This window comes from Lontra canadensis, unplaced genomic scaffold, assembly GCF_010015895.1.
Source record: "Lontra canadensis isolate GAN:19392208 unplaced genomic scaffold, GSC_riverotter_1.0 scaffold170, whole genome shotgun sequence".
Taxonomy (NCBI): domain Eukaryota; kingdom Metazoa; phylum Chordata; class Mammalia; order Carnivora; family Mustelidae; genus Lontra; species Lontra canadensis.
In genome coordinates, this window is record NW_022631164.1 from 854254 (window position 1) to 874543 (window position 20290).

A 20290-nucleotide genomic window follows, 5' to 3' on the forward strand; every position below is an offset into this window, starting at 1 on the left:
CCCCACTAGCTTCATCTCTTAAGTGGGGACATCCTGACCTTGTAGATTTCCTGTCAAAATAAAATACTGAAATATTTATGAAGGTTCTGCATGTGTGTCATGATCAAGGGGCTGAAGCTTGGGGGAGCCAAGAAACCTAGGTAGACCCAGGAATGGGTCACCCGCCAGCCCTGACTGGCCATTAGACAACCATGTGGCTTCAGACTGTGAGCGCTCTAATCTCAGGACCGACAGTGTGAAATCCAAGGGCTGGACTGGACCATCCCGGAGATGGTTCTAAACTCTAAGACGTAGCCCACAGGATGTACCCTGAGTCTAGCTGCCCACTCCTGTCTCTGCTGGGGTCTTCAGGAGGCCTTGAGCATCAGGAACTGGAGCAGAGCCGATCCCCGAGCCAGAACCTCAGCTGCTAGACCGTGACGACCACAGGGAAGACTGCCACTCTCCCCACCCCCAGGAAAGCCGAGCAAGAAGATAGCGGCTTTGCTGCAGAAAGCTCAGAACTGAACACAGTGTTTTCAGGGACTTGGCCTGGAGGCCGAAACCTTGAAAGGACACACCTGCCCTCATCCCCACTGTCAATCAGACTGAAGTTAGGATCCCTAAGCCCTGGGAGCCTCCACGTGACCGCTCAGCCTCTGAGAAGAAACCGGTCTAACTCCCTGCAAAGATGAGCCTGTGCAGCTGTCACAGCTGGCAGGAGGCCAAAGGGAGGAGCGAGCAAGACCAGCCCAGTCTCGTGATAAACGTCATCAGCATTACCTTCATCTTCCTCATGGTGGCCACATTTCTGAAAACCCCTCTGTGCAGTAGATGGCGTAGCTCTCACCTTAACTTCACAAGTAAGAACACTGTGACTCAGAGAGGTTAGGTGACTTGCTGAGGCCACCCAGGAAGCAGAAGAGCCGAGACGAGAACTCAGAGCTTGGGACGCCTGAATTAGGGCTCACTCCAGCCTACCATCTGCTTATCCCAACGATCCTCTTCGGGAAGCCAAGGACTACCAAGATGAGGTTGGGTCACTGAGTACCCATACAGCCTGCTGTGCCAGCATCTGTGCCGGGTATGGACACCAGCCTCAAAGACCTTCCCACCACCACTCAGCAAGGCAAGGCCTTCAGCTCTTGTGCCCTGAGATTCTCAGTAGTGCTTCTGGCTTAGGTCAAATAAAGACACATGGCATCACACTTTGGAAAGAGACCTAGCTCTAGTTTTCCTCCTGGACACTCCCGAGGCTTGAGAAGGCAATATTGTGCACGCAAAGGACAGACTTGCTTGTACAGGGGACCTGGGACCCCGTCACTTGGCAAGACCAAGGACGTGGGCAGTGGGGGTGGAACTTCCCTCTCTCTTGCAAGCAAAAGCATCTCTCTCTTGTGATGATAAAGATGATTGGGGTATTGCCCCAAAGAGCAAAGTACCAGCAAGGAAAGGCAGATCATTCCCACCTCACCACCTCCTACCCCTGCTCCACCCTAAGGAGCCTGAGGCCAGGTTGTGATCTCTCAGGGCAGGCGTTGCCCAGGGGATGGAGATGCCCACAGCCGGAAGCTGGTCGACTTTCCTTGGGAGAGCCGCTTCTGAGGGTCAGGATCCCACTCACCAAATCCACTCTTCTAACCCTTGACCCTACTTCCTCCATGTGGCTCTCCTTGCCAGCCACGCCCCCAAGTCCTGGTAGCGTCCCCACATCCTCCTCGCTTTCACACACACCCACCCATCCCAGGTGAGCTGGTCCTTCCCAAGGTGCCTCAAAAGAGGGGGTTTTATGTGTTGGATGATAGCTCCCCAGAGGGAGCCCTGGCATGTATCTGTGGCCACAGCTTCCCTGGGGGGTTGGGAGATTTGCTGGGCATTGGGCACGGATTCTTAGAGCCACAAAAGCCAGCTTAGCCGGGTAGGGACTGGGTTGACTGTAAGAAAGGAATATCCAGTGTCATGGGCAGGGGGCGCTGTACCGGTAACACTCATGGGGTGAAGGATGGAGGGACTGGCCAGTGAACATGGCTGCTGGAGAAGTACACACCAAAAGACAGTGGGTAGAGCTGTGACGTTCTTTTGGATTCCAAGGCCTGAGTTCTCCCTGGTCCATTTGTTTGAACCCCCTGAGACTCTCAAGTCTTCCCTGAGACCTGCTGTGTGCAGGTGCTTGGCTGGGCATTCGGAGTCAGACAAGGTCTTGGTCCTCTCTTCCTGCCATCCCTCGGGTCCAGCAGCTGCACAGACTATCAGAACTGAAGGACCTCTGGCTTCAGACAACAGGTGTGCGGACACGAAGTGACAGAACCAATATGTACAGGGGCAATGGGACAGGACAGATGCTCCAGCCAACCCCGTCCGTCATGGAAACAAAATTCATAAAAACCTCATTTGGTCCCAGGACCCCACCTTCTCGAGAAGGAAAGAGTCATGTCAAAATAATTTTACAGACCCAATCTTTATTCAACAAATATTTATTGAGGGTTTAAGATACGCCTGATACAGGCTAATAGCCGTCTTTGGTATCCGTTGATTCAATCAATAATGACAGAAGCCATTAAGGGGTCACTAACCTCTCAATTAAAGGCAGCAGTCATTAACCACAACAGCGTCTGTACCTATTTGGAACATGGCAATGCCCATGGGTGGCGGCTCTGAGAAGATGCTCCAGCCACAGGAGGCTCCTGGATCCCAGAGATCACAGTGTGCAGGGGAGAGCCTCGGCTTTGGGCTCTAAGGTTGCCAGACCAGTTCTGGCTCCAAAACGCATTTGGGGATTTGGTGCCGGTGAAAAGTCAAGCCATATCAGGAGCCAGGAAATACGAGGCCCCAGCAGCAGGAACTTCTCATCCTTTCTGGCAATGCTGCTTTTTGTACCTGCTTCTTCCTTTCACCTTTCTCTCTTGCTCTTATATGCATAGATTTGAAATAAATCCCTATCCTGGGTGCTCCTGGCTGGCTCAGTCAGTGAAACATCTGACTCTTGGTTTCGGTTCATGATCTTAAGGTCCTGAGATCGAGCCCCGTGTTGGGCTCTATGCTCAGCAGGGAATCTGCTTGAGATTCTCTCTCTCTCTCCCTCTCCCTCTGCCCCTCCCCTGCTCGCTCACTCTCTCTCTAAAATAAATAAGTGAATCTTTAAAATACATCCCTATTCTGTTTTTCATTGGTGAAAGAGTTCCTAACCCCTGTCCTGTGATTCTTCCCCTCTAAATAGCCCAGGAGCAGCTACTTTAGGAATGAACAGATACCAATATTATCCTGCATTTTATTAGTATATATGTTACCCTTTGGGAAAAGCCCCTCAGAAGCTGTAACCAAAGAAATCATTCTTCTTCACTGGGCCCGTTTTCTCACTTGTAAAAGTAGGCTCTTGGTCTAAACAGCATCCCTGAAGGGAACACCGGAGCCCCGAGGAGCTACTTGCTCACATGCGTGCTTAAAGGAATGCCGTGGTCAGACACGCGTGGTCAGAGAGCCTTGCTGTCCTATTGATTTGCAGTGGACATCAGTGTCAAGCAGAGACGGATAATTCCTGCACTCAGGGAACCGATCTGACCCAGGAATTCCCAGGCCTGTTTGATCAAATTCCATCCCTCAAGCCTGCCTTGGGAAATACTGAGCAAAATCCTCTCTGAGTACCGGACGAGGTCTGTGTCCATGACCATGGCTGCCCAAAGAATGGACGGCTGCCGAAGGAAGTGCCACACTGAGTGGCAAATTGCTGAAACAAAGCAAAACAAAACAAACAAACAAACAAAAACAACAAAAAACCCTGATTCCAACTCCTTCTTTGCCCAGGATTGATACAAATGCCATTGGACACAAGAGCTGTGCTCTGCATTGCTGGTTTATCAGTTTGACACAACATCTAAACCTTCCCCAGTTCTCCCCCAGATACACACACTCACACACACACACGCACACACGCACACACACGCACAGCTTGCCAGCTACCCGCTTCTGTGCCGACTGATTAGTGGAGCAGTTAATTTGCTCTGAGCCGCCGAAGACAGGGAGCTCAGATAAACCTGGCCCATGGGTTAATGCCTGGGAAGATTTAGTCCCTGCAGCAGCCCAGGCATTCAGACATCAATGGTCCTTGCTTCCTGAGTGATGGGGGCTAAGACACAAAGACACTCAGGGGAAGCTATGGCTCGTCCTCTCTTAGAGGAACAGAGCATTTTCCTGGAGAGAGAGAGAGAGAAGATATTTCTAATACTATAGCAAAAAGGATTAATATTTCCCTTGGAAATGTATTACTTTTTCACCCCCAGGAGACGGGTACTCTCTCCCAGTGCCCAGGGGTTCTGACCCTAATCAGGCCCTTAGAAAAGCCAGACACAGGGGCCGTTTGCTGAGACTACTGTGGTCCTCCAGGCAGCCCACCGTGACTGCAGACCCCTTCATGAAGGATTCACTCTGGGCCTCTTGCTGTGGATCCTTGTAACAATCTAACAAGGGTGATAAGAACACGCCTCTTTCAAGGACAGGGATACCGGCTTGGAGAGACGCAAAGCAATTTGTCCCAGGCCACGCAGTGAGTAGAGGATGAGCAGAGATGAAGCCCAGGTCAGCCCAATTGGCCACTGAACTACGTTGCTACTGCATTTGTGGGCCATGTTCTGAGTCGGCTGTACTCAGAATATGAGTACTCAGGCCGTACACAGTACTGTGCCCTGTCCCCATGGATTCTCCATCCCTCCTCGGACATGTTATCCTGAACAGCCCAGTTTTAACTCCTAGGATGCTGCCTCCCCCAACCCAGATCTTTAAAGCCCAGCTCCCTGCTATTGGCTCTGTGACCTGAAGGGAATCACTTAGCCTCTCTGAGCCCTCAGCCTTCTCCTCTTTAATATGGGGATACCCTCTCTTCCCCACAACCGCACAAGATGTTGCATCAAAGGAGGTCATGTGCATGGACTTGCTCTATTGCATATAAGGCACTGCCTGATGTTCCGTGGGCAGACAGCATTCCCTTGTCTAAGTTGTCTCCCCCAGAATCGAAGCACGCCCTAGAGCAGCTCACCTCCTCTCCGCCTCCCCCAGATCCATACTATTGCTCCAAGGAGTCCCAAGGAGGCCTAGATCTGGGGCAAAGAAAACTCCCAGCTGCCATCTGGGTAAATCATAGTTCAGCTGTCATCGACCAGCCCACCCCCTCAGTGTTCCCTGAACTGCCGCCATGTGCTGAGTGTCATGCTGGGTACCGGGAAGTGGACACTGAAATCCCCACTCGGGGACCTCACAGTTTACTGTGACTTTTGCAACAGCAAAGTGAATGTGACACAGAGTGATAGCAGGCTGCTGCAGACTTTGGGGGTTTTAAGAAGGGCTGTAGCCTTCTGGAAAGCCTGCTAGGAGCCCAGCAAGGCTGCAGAGGAAGCCGGGATGAGCTGCACCCCGGGGGTGGGGTGATCTCTCCTTTTGCACAAGAGACTTCATGTAGAAACGCTTGATGTCGCTCTTCACCTGCCCAGCATTTCCTGAAAACGTCTCTTTGTCAGTCCACTTTAGATCTACAACTGCTTGAAGAAGATTATCTCTTTAAACATTTTAAAACATTAAAACAGAACACTTTAAAAAAAGAAACACTTATCTCCCTTGATTTCTTCGCAGGTTTGTTTGTAAGTTCGGGAGGTTTGAGTGTTTGTGGAGATTGAGGTGGAAGAACGAGCAAAATACACGGAAAGGGGGAGGGACACCTGCCCCATCCTGGGTTGCTCTCAGCCCGGGGCACGTTGCACGGACCTTGGGGGCTGTGAACTTGCAAACACTATGCACCCCCCAGAGAGGTGGGTTCGTTGGTCTGGGTCGAACCCCGGGCATGTGTGTTGAGAGCCGCTGCGTGATTTCCGAGGTGTGGCCGGGGCTGAGACCCAGCGGGGCGGGGCGTCCCTGTTTGCTCCTTGTCAGCTCTTAAAGCCCACGTTGCAGATCTGCTCTGCCCATGAACTTCTGGTCAGTGGATCGCTTCTGTCTCTCCCACAGAACCAGCCCTCCTCCCTGGCCATGCTGGACCTTCTGCATGTGGCTCGGGACATCGCCTGTGGCTGTCAGTATTTGGAGGAAAATCACTTCATCCACCGGTGAGTCAAAGCGACCTTGTTCATCCCTCTGCCTTCTGTGTGCTGCCCTGCGTGTCTCCAGGGTTCAGGTCCGCCCCCTGCAGAGTACAATGGCAGGTCTCTCTCGACTTGTCTGGATGACTCAACTTCGCCAGTCTTTAAGATAATTACTGACCCCATCAGGGCTTCATTTACCCCATATGAAAAATGGGTATCATAAAATATCAGTCCCAGAGCTGGAGATGAGACGAGCTGTTCTTGACCTTGTGTGGGGATTCCCGCCTGCACCTTGCAGTCCGCTATCGCTTTAACGTTTTCCCCGTCTAGAAAACCAAGCTCCTTAAGGGCAGTTAGAGGAGCTCCTATTTTCACCTATTTGACTATGGGTGACTCGAAGGCAGTTTTATGTCTCTTCATACCCCTGTTACATCGCAGGGCACAATTAATGTCTGTTGGATACAGTTTTATTTCTCTTCATACCCGTGTTACATCACAGAGCACAATTAATGTCTCTTGGATACAGTAATTTTTTTCTAAAATACTCTGAAATGAAGCATGACCATTTTTTTCTTGCTTCCATACTTCATTTCCTCTATTCTATAGGACACTTATGTTTAAATGGCGTTTGATTAGGACATCAAATCCACGTGTGATGCTCTAGACATGATAGATAATACATATTTCTTTCCATGTGGATGTTGATGACTTTCTCAGCTGACACCTTGATTCTGAAATCTGAGAAGTCAAATAGATTGTTAGGCTCTTTGCAAAGCTCTCCCTAATGATATGCTTCTCAGTTAGTAAATACGAGCCTGGTGAATGAACAATCACTTTTTAGCGCATGTCTTCAAAGACTATAAGACATGTTCAAAATAATTAGAATATGTAAGTACAAAGCAGGAAATGAGAGAAGCTGTGTGAGTTCAGAAATGGAAAAAGCACGTAAGCAGATAGCAAGCTATGCTTTCTGCCCCAATAAAAATGGAGAAATTAAAGATCAAGGAGGGCACTCGCCTGGGCTCCTGAAGTTCCTAAAACCAGGAAATAAACGTTCACACCAGCATATCCTTCCACAGTCACTCCATCCCTTCGGTCTTCAGATCTTCCTCTTGATTCTAACTCTGTCCAACTCGCAGGTCTTCTGCTTAATAGAAACAACAGGAGTGAAAAAGGAGCTGGGACCAGTCCTTTAGGTTCTCCTCCAAAGCCACGCCCTCTGCCTCAAAGCAAGGGCAGCCCTGCCATTGTTCTTGCCCTTTCTGTGGTGCCCAGAACTTTCCATAAATCTCAGCTCTGGGCTTTATTGCTGCTCAGACAGGACAAGGTGTGGTCTTCTTGGGATTCATTCTTGGCTAAAGCCATCTTTCCACCTGTTGTCTGTGTCCTCTAAGTCTGGACTCACTGGAGAGCAAGCTGGGCGGTCACCTTGGTGACTCTGGCCACCTGCCTTCCCTTCTCCCCGAGATCATTTCTGCTTTCTCATCCCTACCCCATGTTCATCACCAAGCATTCAGATTCTCCAGCTGAGGGAATCACGTTCTTCTTTCCTCTTGACATTTTAAAACCTGCTTTCCTGAAGACATGAGACATGTCAACTACATCCGGTGCTTTCTTCTTATAAATGATGAGAAAACAGGATCGCAGTCACTCCAGGTTCTTACCACTTCCACATCTGTACATAGTTACCGAAGGTCAGAACTGCATCCCAGATCATCCCAATCATCTATTGCTACTTTTATCTTTTTTGAGAAGTGAAATTGTCAAAGACCAAATCAGGAATGTAGGATCTGCAAAGAGGATCTGCTTTATAAGCAAAAGGCAACATGGAACAGAACTTGTCCATCCCAAAACACAGCTTTTCTTCTGGGCTAACTGGCATTAGAAAAACATCTTTCACACCTCCTCACTGGCCACGAGCTCTGTGAATGCACTCTCACGGCACTGGGGCCTCTCATGCTCCCTCCTCCACCAATGTCCGCCACAAGATTCTCATAGGTTCCCGTGCGTGCACATCTCCGGAATTCAGAGCAGAACTCCTTTCCCAGATGCACAGGCTCCCATTTTTCTATTAGATCTGTTTCCTCTGGACATGGTTTATTGCCATTTCAAGAATTATGGGTTGTTCTACCAATTCTTGGTGTGTTCTCTGATATCACGTTCACTTTTTTGCCATTAAATTCAAGATCACTTCTTTAAGCAAACATTTCATGCACATCAGCGTAAAGACCTTCCTGGAGATATAAATATTGTTTCTGGTCTATTTCAGAGCATTTCTCTTGAGAAATGATGGCTATATATCCTACTATTTTTCTTCTTTTTGATGTCATATATGTTATGCTTTCATAGTTTTATTAGGGCATTTTATGCACCATTGGTCCTCAAAATTCAGCTGAAACCCTCTGTATCAAGTCGGTGGTATTAACACCAATTTCCCTCTCTGCCCAACTCTTCTGGTATCTTAAGTGCCCTAATGACCTCCCAGTCCAGATCCTATTTCTTTTCCCCATGTCCTCATTTCTCTACCAAAGATCAGGACCTTTGGGAAACTGATGAAAATAGGAAAATGCTACCTGTACTCCCTAAGAAATACTTTTTTTCTGCCCAGGTCCTCAATATTATTAGAGACTTTCTCTAGACTTTCCAGACTTTCTCTAGATGCATCCTTCATTCTCACATGCATGTCAAGAATGGGTAAGCCGTTGATGAGTGGATGTGTCTGGAGAGTTTTGATCATGCCTTCCAGGCATGCTACAGGAAAATAGGCCATCTGGAGTGCAACGGCAAAGAAGACATGATAACTTTATGACTTGAAAGAAATGATTCCTCGGCCCCAGAGCTATGATGCATACAGCTTAGCAAAGGCATTAGTGAAAATCATGGATGTAAGAACAATAGTAGCTTATTTAAAAAGAAAACCAGAATTACTGGGGAATACTATGACCTGCTTGAACTTGGTATCATGGAAGTCATGCTCTCCCAGAACACTCTCCCAGGCAACTGGCAGAAACCAACAGCCGTCTGCACAAAACAATAACCTGGGCCAAATGGCATTTCTTATGTCCCTATACGATCTTCTTTTAACTTAAGTTTTTTAATAGAACGAGAACAGTGCCCTGTATCTTCTAGGGTTGTTGTGATAATCACCTAGGAAGCACTTAGAACAATGCTTAGTACAGAGTAAAAGGCCAATAAATTCTAGTTCCTATTATCATTACTTTCATTATTATTATCCCATTAAACATTTTCAATCATCTCCCCAAATCCGTTTCCACTCGCCTGTTAATTCTGAGGGCTAGAATGGCTCTAGCTATTTCTCTCATACTGGAGTGTAGTGTAGTAAAGGCAAGAGAGGCCACTACTTGAACTTGAGATTGGAGGTGAAAATCCCTGTGATGAATATTACCTGTGTATCTTCCCAGAAATAAAATTGGGAAGTGCATTGTGTCTTTCCTTTTTTTCTTCCCAGGGACATTGCTGCCAGAAACTGCCTCTTGACCTGTCCAGGTCCCGGCAGAGTGGCCAAGATCGGAGATTTTGGAATGGCCCGGGACATCTACAGGTGAGCAACGATGGCGGTTACCCATCAAAGCCCCGTCCCCTCGAGAGAGAATGGGACGTGGCTGCCTATGCCCTAAGTCATCTCTGGTACCGTCCATTGGCCACCTAACATTTCCTTAAGGCCTTTTCTAGGACATATGGCACCTCAGCTAGTGCACGTGCCTGGTGTGATCCTAATTCTGGGATCACACTGGCTGCCCTCACTGACACCATGTTCTTAAGGAGATCATCTTTCTGGTTCCAACTCTCTAATCCCAGAATGTTCTCAGGCACAGAATAACCCAGATACCTGATATGGAGAAAAATCTCAGTAAGGTTTTACTTCACCCCTCTCCTCAATACTCGGGAATTCTAAGTGGACTTGGCTTCCATCACTCCAGACAGGAGCACCCCGGAACTGACAGCAGAACGGCCGGCTGCCCAGTCTCCTCTACCTACCCCGGGAGCTGCGGGACGGGGGTTCCGAGCCCGTAGCTAAGCTTCCTCTCTTCATCCCTGTCATAGTCTCAAGGGCACGTTAAAAAATAAAATAATTTTTCTAATTAAAAAGAAAGCTCTTCTGCTGTCCTTTACCTTACGCTTCTCTCCCCAACCCCTTGTTTCATTTTCAGCTGATTACTTATGAGCGTGACTGGCTGTGTGAACTAAGCAAGTCACTCCTTAGCATGGTCACTGACTACGCACCCCCCAGTCCAGGGGTGGAGCGAGGAGAGATGGTCACAGAGAGCTTTCACTCTTTGGAGAGTGCAGGGGACCCCCAAAGTCCCTTGGTCCCCCGTAGAACTGGTAGCGATCAACACGGGAGGGAATGCTGACGGCACCCCGTTCCTGTAGGGTAGCAGCGCGGGGAGGATCGGGGGCTCTGCTCTCCCTTCTCTTTACCTCTCAGAGGCTCCACATCCCTCCCCTTCCTTCTCAGAATAGCCAGGATTCCCCTCCGTTCAACAGACGAAAGTTGCAGCAAGTTGACTTAGCAAGCGAGCCCTTCCCCTCCATCTTCAGCTCTGACGGCTCTCCTGCGCTAGCTTCACCACCCCAGCTGGCCCACGGCCCCACTGTTCCCACACACGTGTGTGATGTCATGTGTCAGGAATGGTCTTCCAGAGAGTTCCTCACCATTCAGCTCCCTTGGCCCCCGTCTGTGACGCTCTTCCTGTCTCACCACTGCCTCTGTGTCCCTGAGCTTCGCACACACCTCCATCACCATACGTGTTCGTCTCCACTGCAGGTGTCTGTGTGTCTGTTGCTCCCACTCCACGCTGGGGCGAGAGAAACTGTGACTTATTCATGTCCTCAGCACTCAGCAGAGTAAACACTCAGTCCAGGGGTCCCCCTTGATCCGCAGTTTCCCTTTCCCCAGTTTCAGTTTTCATGGTCAACAGTGTGGTCTGAAGGCAGGTGACCCTCCTTCTGACATACCATCAGCAGGTCAGGAGTCACCTAACTTCCTGTCCCAATGCCTGCGTCACTGGGCTCACCCCATCCCCTCACACAGGCTTGTTATCATCTTACATCAACCCAAGAAGTGGGGTGAGGACAGGACGGGAAGATACTTTGAGAAAGAGAGATGCCCCATTCACATTTCTATCACTGTACTGTTATAACTGTTCTGTAGTATTAATAGTGTTCGTTATTAATCTCTCCCTGAGCCTAATGTATAAATCAAACTTTATCATAGGCATGTACGTAGGAGAAAATCCGGGGACCTGTAAGATCTGGTACTATCTGTGGCTTCAGGCATCCACTGGCGGTCTTGGGAGGATATCTCCCATGGATGAGGGGAGACCATTGTCCATGTTTGTTGAAGTCGTTACTCCGGGCGGCTGGTGGGAGTAACACCCCAACAGGAGAACGCAGGGCCATGGGTGAAGCTGGCTTCAAAGGCGTGAGCTAACTTACTAGTTTTTGTTAGTGATGTCGTCAACGCAGCTCATGATAAAAACTGTTCTGTCACCTCACAACTTGGGAGGCAGCTCTGCCACCGGCCCTGTGTTCTCGGCTGGGGTGTGCTGGGGGGAGGCAGCGTCCCTCTGGCTCCCCAGATTATTTGCTGAGCTCCGCTATTGAAAGAAACGTCACACAAGTCCCACGGAGGATCCAAAGCAGACAAGACACAGGCCCTGCTCTCAGTCCCCCCAGGTTGGATCTTCCATGACTGTGGGCCTCGGGCCCCAGGTGGAGTACTGTTAGTCCTTGTGAGCTAGAACACACGAAACCCATCCAGGGAAACGCGCCCATCTGCTACCGGATACTCTAGTCATTGCAGTGGGCCACTTCCTGTTCAATGACACCAGAGTTCTCCCCTTCATTTTCAACGACCCGTGTGCCCCTCCTCTCCTCCCGAGCCCCGAGAACCCCTCAGTCATCTCAGTCTTGGCATGGCCACAGCCCGTGGTCGCCTGGCAGAGCTCCCACTCAGAGCCTCCCTCCGGGACCAAGCGTGGGTCTCCTCTTCTCCCCACAGAGCCAGCTACTACCGGAAAGGAGGCTGCGCCATGCTGCCCGTCAAGTGGATGCCTCCAGAGGCCTTCATGGAAGGAATATTTACTTCCAAAACGGACACATGGTGAGTCTTTGCACGGCCGTCCTGCGGGTCTCGCCGTGGGCCTCACGCTAGTGCTCCCGAGCAAGTGCTCCCACGCTGTCTCACGGGGAAGGGGCAGAGGAGACGCGTCCATGCACCTCTGCACAGGGGCTGTCGGAGGCGGGCGAGGATCCGAACCCACAGAAAGGCCTGTGGGGCACAGGTTACTCCCCCCACCCTGAGGGCCCAGGCATCGCCGAGACTCTGCCTTGCTGACCAGTGTCCTGGTGACGCCGAGCCCCCTCGCCGGGGACCACGCGTGGAGAGACACGGGATTTGGGTTTTTTTCTCCTAACTCCAAAGTTGGGTTTATTCCAGGAAGGCAACGTTGAGGTAATATTAGAAAAATTGATCAATGACATTCTCTCCACCAACAGAAAAAAGGAGAAAATAATTATCAGCACAAAAGTGCTGTAGGCTTAGGGGGGTCGAGACCCATTCTATAGGTAAAACTGCGAGTGGAAAACACCGCACGTGAGCTCTCCAGAACTTCCTCGTCCTGCACAGCTGACACTTTGTGCTCCCAGACCAACACCTCCCCACGTTCTCCTTCCTCCTGCCCATGCAACCTCCATCCCACCCTCCGCTTCTCTGATGCCGCCTCGAGGGGACAGCCTGCAGCAGGTGTCTCTCTGTGCCTCACTTGGTCACTCAACATCAGGACCTCCAGGTTCATCTACATTGTCTCAAACGGCAGAATCTTCTTCTCTTTGAAGGCTGAATAATATTCCGTGGTTTATACACACGCCACGTTTTCTTTATCCATCATCTGCCGGTGGGTATTTAGGCGGCTTCCACACGTCGGCTGTGCGAGTATCCCTGCAGTGAACTCGGGACTGCAGATCTCTCTTCGAGATACGGGCTCTCTTTCCACTGGCTGTAGACCCAGAAATGGGATACCTGGACTGTAAGATAGTTCTGTTTCTACTGTTTTGAGGAAATCTCCATGCTTTTTTATATTTTACACTCTATGAGAGCAACACAGAATTTGAAATGGCAGATTAAATCAGTGCTATCTACCAAATACACATGTATGTGTGCACACACGTGCACACGCACCCACACGCACACGCACACACACCCTCACGCATGCACACACCCACACGCACACATGCTCACTCACCCGCATGTGCACCCAGGTGAACACGCACGCATGCACACACAAGCACACGTCCATACACACACGCATACACATGCACACAACTTGTATGAAAACCCACAAGGACAAAAATGACAACAATGACAAAAACTTGGAAACTGGGTGTTACCTTACTTAGGAAACCGGAACGTTATATTGAGGTCCAGAAACAACCTGGTTCACGCTGCACAAAATCCCAGAAAGGCCCAGAAGCTGAAGGTGCCAGGCACCCCCGGCCGCAGAGAGCAGCAGACAGGAAACTCAGTTACAGGCATGTCTAAAAAGTAAGCAGATCCTTGGCCCATTCCCTCACCCCCATCTCTCCCCTACCGTCGCACAAAACCAGGGATTCCCTCTGCGAAGAGATGGAGTTAAAGCCTTTCTGGTCTTGGGCACATCAAGACATCACTGAGGATGAATCTCTGTTAGAAACAGGGATACATGTTTTTTAAAAAATAGGGCTCTGCAGACACCATGATTTTATCCCAGGATACTGTGCTGATTTTGGACGTCTGGCCTCCAGAGCTGGGAGAAACCAAACTCCTGTGGTCTCGAGCCAACAAGTGTGTGGCGGTTTGTTACAGCAGCCACAAGAGACTGATACTCCCCAGGAAACGCACAAGCCAGCTGGCCCCCAAGGGACAGGATCCACAAGAGCTTCCCATCGGCTTTGCACTGTCCCAGTCATAAAATACGAACAGCCAGCCAAGAACCCACGAAGACTTGAGAGAAGAGTCTAATCTGAAGGAAACAAACATGTAAAGAGGGAACTTGGAGGAAGAAAAATACAAAGCTTAGGAAAACTTGTAAAAACCCTAATATCCTCAGAAAGATAAATTATTGCAACCATAATCTAAGGATGAAAGATTTTTTAAAACAAGGTTTTTAGAGAAAAGAGTTCTTAGAAAGTAAAAATAGAGAGTGCTCAAGGAGATGGCGCATTAGTCTCCTAAAGCTTGTGTGATTGCACACAGCAACGTCAGGTCAGGTGATCAAGGTCAATGTCAACAGTGATTGATTTCGTTGATAGCTTGTGCCCTTGATATGATATGATGAAAATGACATATAACCTCTGTGGTCTTTCTCCCCACACCCAATAACTCTCGTCTAATCATAAGAGAAGCAGACAAATCCCAGGTGGACGTTCTACTAAAGCCCAGACCAATACTCCTCAAAACTGTCAAGGTCGTCAAAACTAAGAAAACCCTGAGAAGTTGTCACAGTCAAGAAGAGCCTAAGGAAACATGACAACTATGTATAATGTGATATTCTAACGGGGTCCTGGAACAGAAAAAGTAAATTCAGCAAAAGCTAAGGAAATCTGAATAAACTGCAAGTTTTAGTTAATAATGATCCCTTAATATTGGCTCATTAATTGTAACAAATGTACCATATGAATGTAAGACGCTAAAAGTAGGGAAAACTGGATGTGGAGTATGTGGGAACTCTGTGTATTATCTGCTTCATTTATTTACAATCTAAAACTGTCCTCAAGAAATTTATTTTTTTACTATGATGATAGATATGTAAAAGTAACAGAAAGCTCGGAAGACGAAGTTGAATAAATCATCGAGAAAATAAAACAACTAGGGGCTCCTGGGTGGCTCAGTTGGTTAAGCATCTGCCGTCAGCTCAGGTCATGATTCCAGGGTCCTAGGATCGAGCCCTGTGTGAGGCTCTCTCCTCTGCTTCCCCCTCTGCCTCCGCCTGCCCCTTCCCCTGCTTGTGCACTCGCTTGCACTCTCTCTCTCTCTCTCTCTCTGTGTCAAATAAATAAAATCTTAAGAAGAAGGAGGAGGAGGAAGCAAATATAAGCAAATGCGATATATAGGAAAGAAAGGAAGAGAAAATTAAGAGGATTAGACAATTAGGTCCAATTAGCTGACAAATAGGAATCCCAAAAAGAATGTACAGAAGAAATGAAGGGAATAAAGACATCAAAGAAATAATTCAAGAAGATTTTCCAGAACAGAAAAGCATACATGTTCAGAACGAAAGCATCCACCAAGTGCCAAGGTCAGTGGATCAAAAGAGCCACATGAAAGCATGTCATCGTGAAATTTCAGACCGATGGTGATCATGATTCTGTAAGCTTCTAAGGAGGAAAAGAAAATAATTGTAGTAAAATATGGTCAGAGATAAAAACAGAGAGTCCAAATGGCATCGAATTTCTCAACAGCAACACAGGAAACCAAGAAGACAATGAACGAAAGTCCCCAGATTGTGAAAGCCTGTGTGGAAGTAACATCACGAAATGGCGGAGCCACAGTGATCGGAACCCCGTCTCTGACCCGAGTTTGTCCATGTGAGCAGGAGCCTTTGTTGTTTTAAGTTGCTGAGATCTGACTTACCCAAACCCGGTGGATCTCTGTGTGGTCCTCGGATCAACAGCACCGGTATCACGTGGAATGTGTTAGAAACGCAGGTTCTTAGCCCCTACCTCACACCTAATGGAATAGGAAGTCTAGGGGTGGGGCCCTGGAATCTGTATTTTAAGGAGCCCTCCAGGTGATTCCATGTGCACCAAAGTTAGGGCACCACCAGCTGCCCTATCCAGATGCAGAGAATAAGTTAGGTAATTAGGTAATTGTTCTGAGCACTTGTCTCTCCTATGAGCCAGGAATCCTACTTCCAACTGTCTACATTAGACGGACGTTGACAAAAATGGACTCGGGCAAGGATGCTCCCTTGCAACGTGGTTTGTAATAGAGGAAAAGCACAAACCATCCTACGTATCCCTCAAATGGGGAATGGAAAATAAACTGTGGTTTACTGATATCACGGGAAAGTCCCTAGCAGTGTAAAAAAGCACCCCAGACACCTGTATCAACACGGATAAATTTGTATGCAACCTTGGGTGGAAGAAAGACAAGTTCCAGAAGGGTAGAATATCATTATATATAATTTTAAATACAAAAACCAAGTCTATAATACAGATTCTTTACTGTTTATGCTTTCACACATTGTAAAAACTATGAAAACACAGATGGGAAGGCTGCATTCTAACTTCAGTGGGGGAAGGGGAGAAAGGAAGGAGGAGAGGAGGGAGGATGGGACTTTACTATATCTATCTTATTTCTTCCAAAAGAAAAGGAGACTGGGCATCTCAGTACCTAAATATCTATCAAATTACATTTTCTTTTAAAAGTTTAGATTGTTTCCTAATTATTTCCTAATTAAAACACTTAAAGACACAGGTAAATTGCATAACCTCAGATACTGATGAGGGCCAGTGAGACAAAAAAGCAGACGATCAAGAGTGGAGGGGTGGAGGGGCCCCGGGAGGGAAGCTGCTTGATACAGATGGCGGGGAAGGCTCCATGGAGGAGGTGACAGTCCAATGCCTGAATGGCAGAAAGATGGAAAGATCTGGAAGATCTTTCCAGGCTGAGGAGGAAGCCAAGTATAAAACGCCAGTGGCAGGAACAAGATGACTGTGTTTGAGGAATGAAAACGAGTCTTCACGGCTGGAGCTAGTGAGCACGGGGGCCAGTGGTAGGTGAGTGAAAAGGGCAGGCAGGGGCCAGATGTGGAGGGCCCTAGAAACGAAGTTGAGGGATGTGGGTTTTACTTAGCACACAACGGGATGTCCCCTGAAAGGCTGAAAGCCAGAGTTTGACAAGGTCTTTAAATATACATATATAATATCACTCCGGCTGCCAATGACGAGAGGCTGGAATGGGGTAGGGGAAGATGGGGAAATCCTACCCATGTCAAGATAAGAGAACAGAGAGGCTAGGCTTAGTGGTGGGGGGAGTGTGGGGGGTTATTAGCAGTGGCGGGATTCAAGCTCTGCCTTGAAGGTGGCTGACAGGGCTGATGAAAGTCAGCCGTGGAGTGGGAGGTGTGGAAAGCGTGAGATCAAGGGCAACGTTGCCATCACTGGACAGAACGGAGCGGGTGGGTCGGGTGTGGAAAGAGCTTTTGCGCAAGTCCAGTATGAGATGCCTGTAAGACTGGCCAGTGGAGACGTTGAGTGGACTTACGCTCCAGGGGAGTGGAAGAAGTGGAATCAGCAGGCTGGATATTTAAATACAACACAAGCTTTTTTTTTTTCTCTAAGTGTAGCTGACCTGTAGTGCACAACATAGAGATTGCACAAGTCGACACATGACGCTGAGCTCCCACAACCTGGCCGCCGTCTCTCGCCGTAGAGCCCTATTACAATACCATCAACCTACTTTTCCCTCTGCCCTACCTCCATCCCCGAGACTTACTCATTCTGTAACCGGAAGCCCATACATTTTTGACTCCCAGTTTTCCAAAAACTGTGCTCCGCCCTCTACCACACCTCAAGACAATCTTCCAGGTGTGAAGAGGGGAAAATAAAATGTAACTTTAAAAGACTAATAAGCATAGCACAACTCGTGGTTTTTAAAACCTTTTCATCCGATTAGCTTCATTGAAATTTTTAAAGTAATTTAGGCAGCAACCACTTAACCTGTTTCTACAATTTCAGGCAAAGCAAGTTTAATACCAAGAGCAGGAGAGTGGGATTTTTAAAAAAATATTTGTTTTTATTTGACTTTGAATGCTTCAGTGCAAAGCTGTGGGCCCTATTGCTCCTGATGAGGACAGGCTTATAGGTGATTAAAGAACCATCTGGCATACGAAACACACATTTACTTGATCTGTGAGGTTGCTAGACAAAATAAAAGATGACCAGATAAAATTGAATCTCAGATGAACAGTGCCTAATTTTTTAGTATAAGTACATCCCACACAATATTTAGGATATACTTATATTCTAAAAGCATTTCTTATTTGTCCTGAACAAATTTGCCTGGATGTCCTGTATGGTTATTTGCTAAAGCTAACAACTCTCCCTACCTGAAATTATCCAAGTTCTATGACCCGCACTACTTCTTGTCCCTTTGAACTTCAAACCAAGAAAATAAACATCTATTTGCCACCTATATGCTGGTTCTCTCAAAGGATACTACAATCTATTTCCTCTAGCTATCTAGACGGGCAGAAAACAGATATCTGGAATTCTTGAGGCCTTACTGCCAGGCCTTTGCATGATTTTTGCTTATTTTGTTTTGCCTTGGAGGAAAACAAACCACCAAGCAGAGAAAAATAATATATGTACCAGGCAACTTGTAGGTACCAGAGCCGAGGGATCTAATAACGTATTCCAGTCTGTTTCAGATTAATTGCATAATAACCTCTGCATCAGCTTTCTCACCTGAAAAATATGGAAAATATCTTTGCCCAATGCTCCTCACTAGAATCTTTGAAATTTCACCGAGCTGATGTGCTTTTTGTCCCTTTGGATATGGAGGAGCTGTAGTTCTCTCCAATTTTTGATAAAATATTTATTAACATCCAAAAACTACAACCAGATACAAAAACAAAGATAGATGTGCTTTTTTTTTTCCCCCAAAAAAGCTAATAATGTAATTAAAAGTTTAAAATAAAAATTTTAGGGGCACCTGGGTGGCTCAGTGGGTTGGGCCTCTGCCTTCAGCTCGGGTCATGATCTCAGGGTCCTGGGATCGGGCTCTCTGCTCAGTGGGGAGCCTGCTTCCCCTGCTTCCCCCGCCCCCCCACCTGACTCTCTGCCTACTTGTGATCTCTGTCTGTCAAATGGATAAATAAAATCTTAAAAAATAAATAAAAAATTTTAGTCAAAATATGAAAGGAGATGATTCTGAAACATATTTTAAAGTTCATTTAAAATGAATAACAAATGAGAATTCAACTGTATTTCTTTAAAAAGAGAAATAACCCAAAAAGTGCCTACCAGGTATTAAAACATAAATATACAAAAAAGTAACATAGAATGGTCTCAATGCAAGAAACAGACATAGGGACACCTGGGTGGCTCAGTCAGTTGAGCGTCTGCCTTTGGCTCAGGTCATGATCCCAGAGTCCTGGGATCGAGTCCCACATCAGGCTCCCTGCTCAGCAGAGAGCCTGCTTCTCCCCTCTCCCTGTGTTGTTCCCCTTTCTTGTGGGCACTCCTCTCTCTCTATCAAATAAATAAATAAAATCTTAAAAAAAAAAAAAGAAAAGAAAAGAAAAAAAATAAACATAGAGATGAAGTGAATAGAGAGCCCAGAAACCTGTTTTACACACAAGTCAATAGTAAGGGGGAAGTATTCTATGCATAGTGTTGGAAGAGCCATTGTTTGCAAAACAATTTAGAACACTTACCTCACACCATGCCCCAAACTAAGTTCTCCAATCCAGCTGAGGAGGAAGAGCAAATACAAGAAAACAGCAAATATTCATTTAATCTTTAGTGAAAGGAGGATTGCATAATCTGTAGAACAGATGAAGGAAATCACAAATTAAAGAAAAAATAGATTTGACTACCTAAACACAAAATCTTTGGTAGTTTTAGAAAGCCACTGATGGAAGTACTTCAATTTTGAATAAAGGTGAACTTCTCTGATAAAGTAGGTCTACAAATCAAGAAGAAATTTGATAAATACAAAACAGTATGTAGCTACAAATGGGCAAAAGATACAAACAATTCATGGAAGGGAAAAAAAGGAAGTCAATTAATAAATACTTGAGAAAACACTCAACTGTGTTAATTACCAAGTAGATATAATTTAAAAGGTTCTATCATTTTTTCCCTTAAGTTCTATCATTTTTTTTTTCCCTTAAAATCATTCCAAGTTGTCATTTTTGATGATACTCAATGTTGGTGACGGTCTGATGCTTTCACACGCAATGCTGGTCGCTTGTGATCAGAGTCACACTTGGAAGTGTGGCAGTGGACAATAGGTGTCAAGAATTTTTCGATGTTCATATTCTCTTGGTCTAGTAATTTGATTTGAATTATTCTAGATTTTACTAGGTTATCTTAATCCTAAATTTGAGGAGTTTGTCCTAAGAAAGTTGTCCTTTTAAAAAAACGCATCACGGATTTAAAAGATGGTCCTCAGTCTTTTAAATAATTTTAAAAATTGAAGACAGTATGGAAACGATAAGGCACATCATGGCACAACT

General features: G+C 47.0%; 1 protein-coding gene across 1 annotated transcript in view; it reads left to right on the forward strand.

The window, feature by feature from the left end:
* ALK (ALK receptor tyrosine kinase) overlaps positions 1–20290 on the forward strand; it is a 120626-nt gene that overhangs the window by 95497 nt on the left and 4839 nt on the right. Inside the window, exons 19-21 of the mRNA XM_032845874.1 lie at positions 5971–6068; positions 9514–9606; positions 12070–12171. Coding sequence (XP_032701765.1) covers positions 5971–6068; positions 9514–9606; positions 12070–12171 — 293 coding nt within the window. The remainder of the gene's footprint in view (positions 1–5970; positions 6069–9513; positions 9607–12069; positions 12172–20290) is intronic.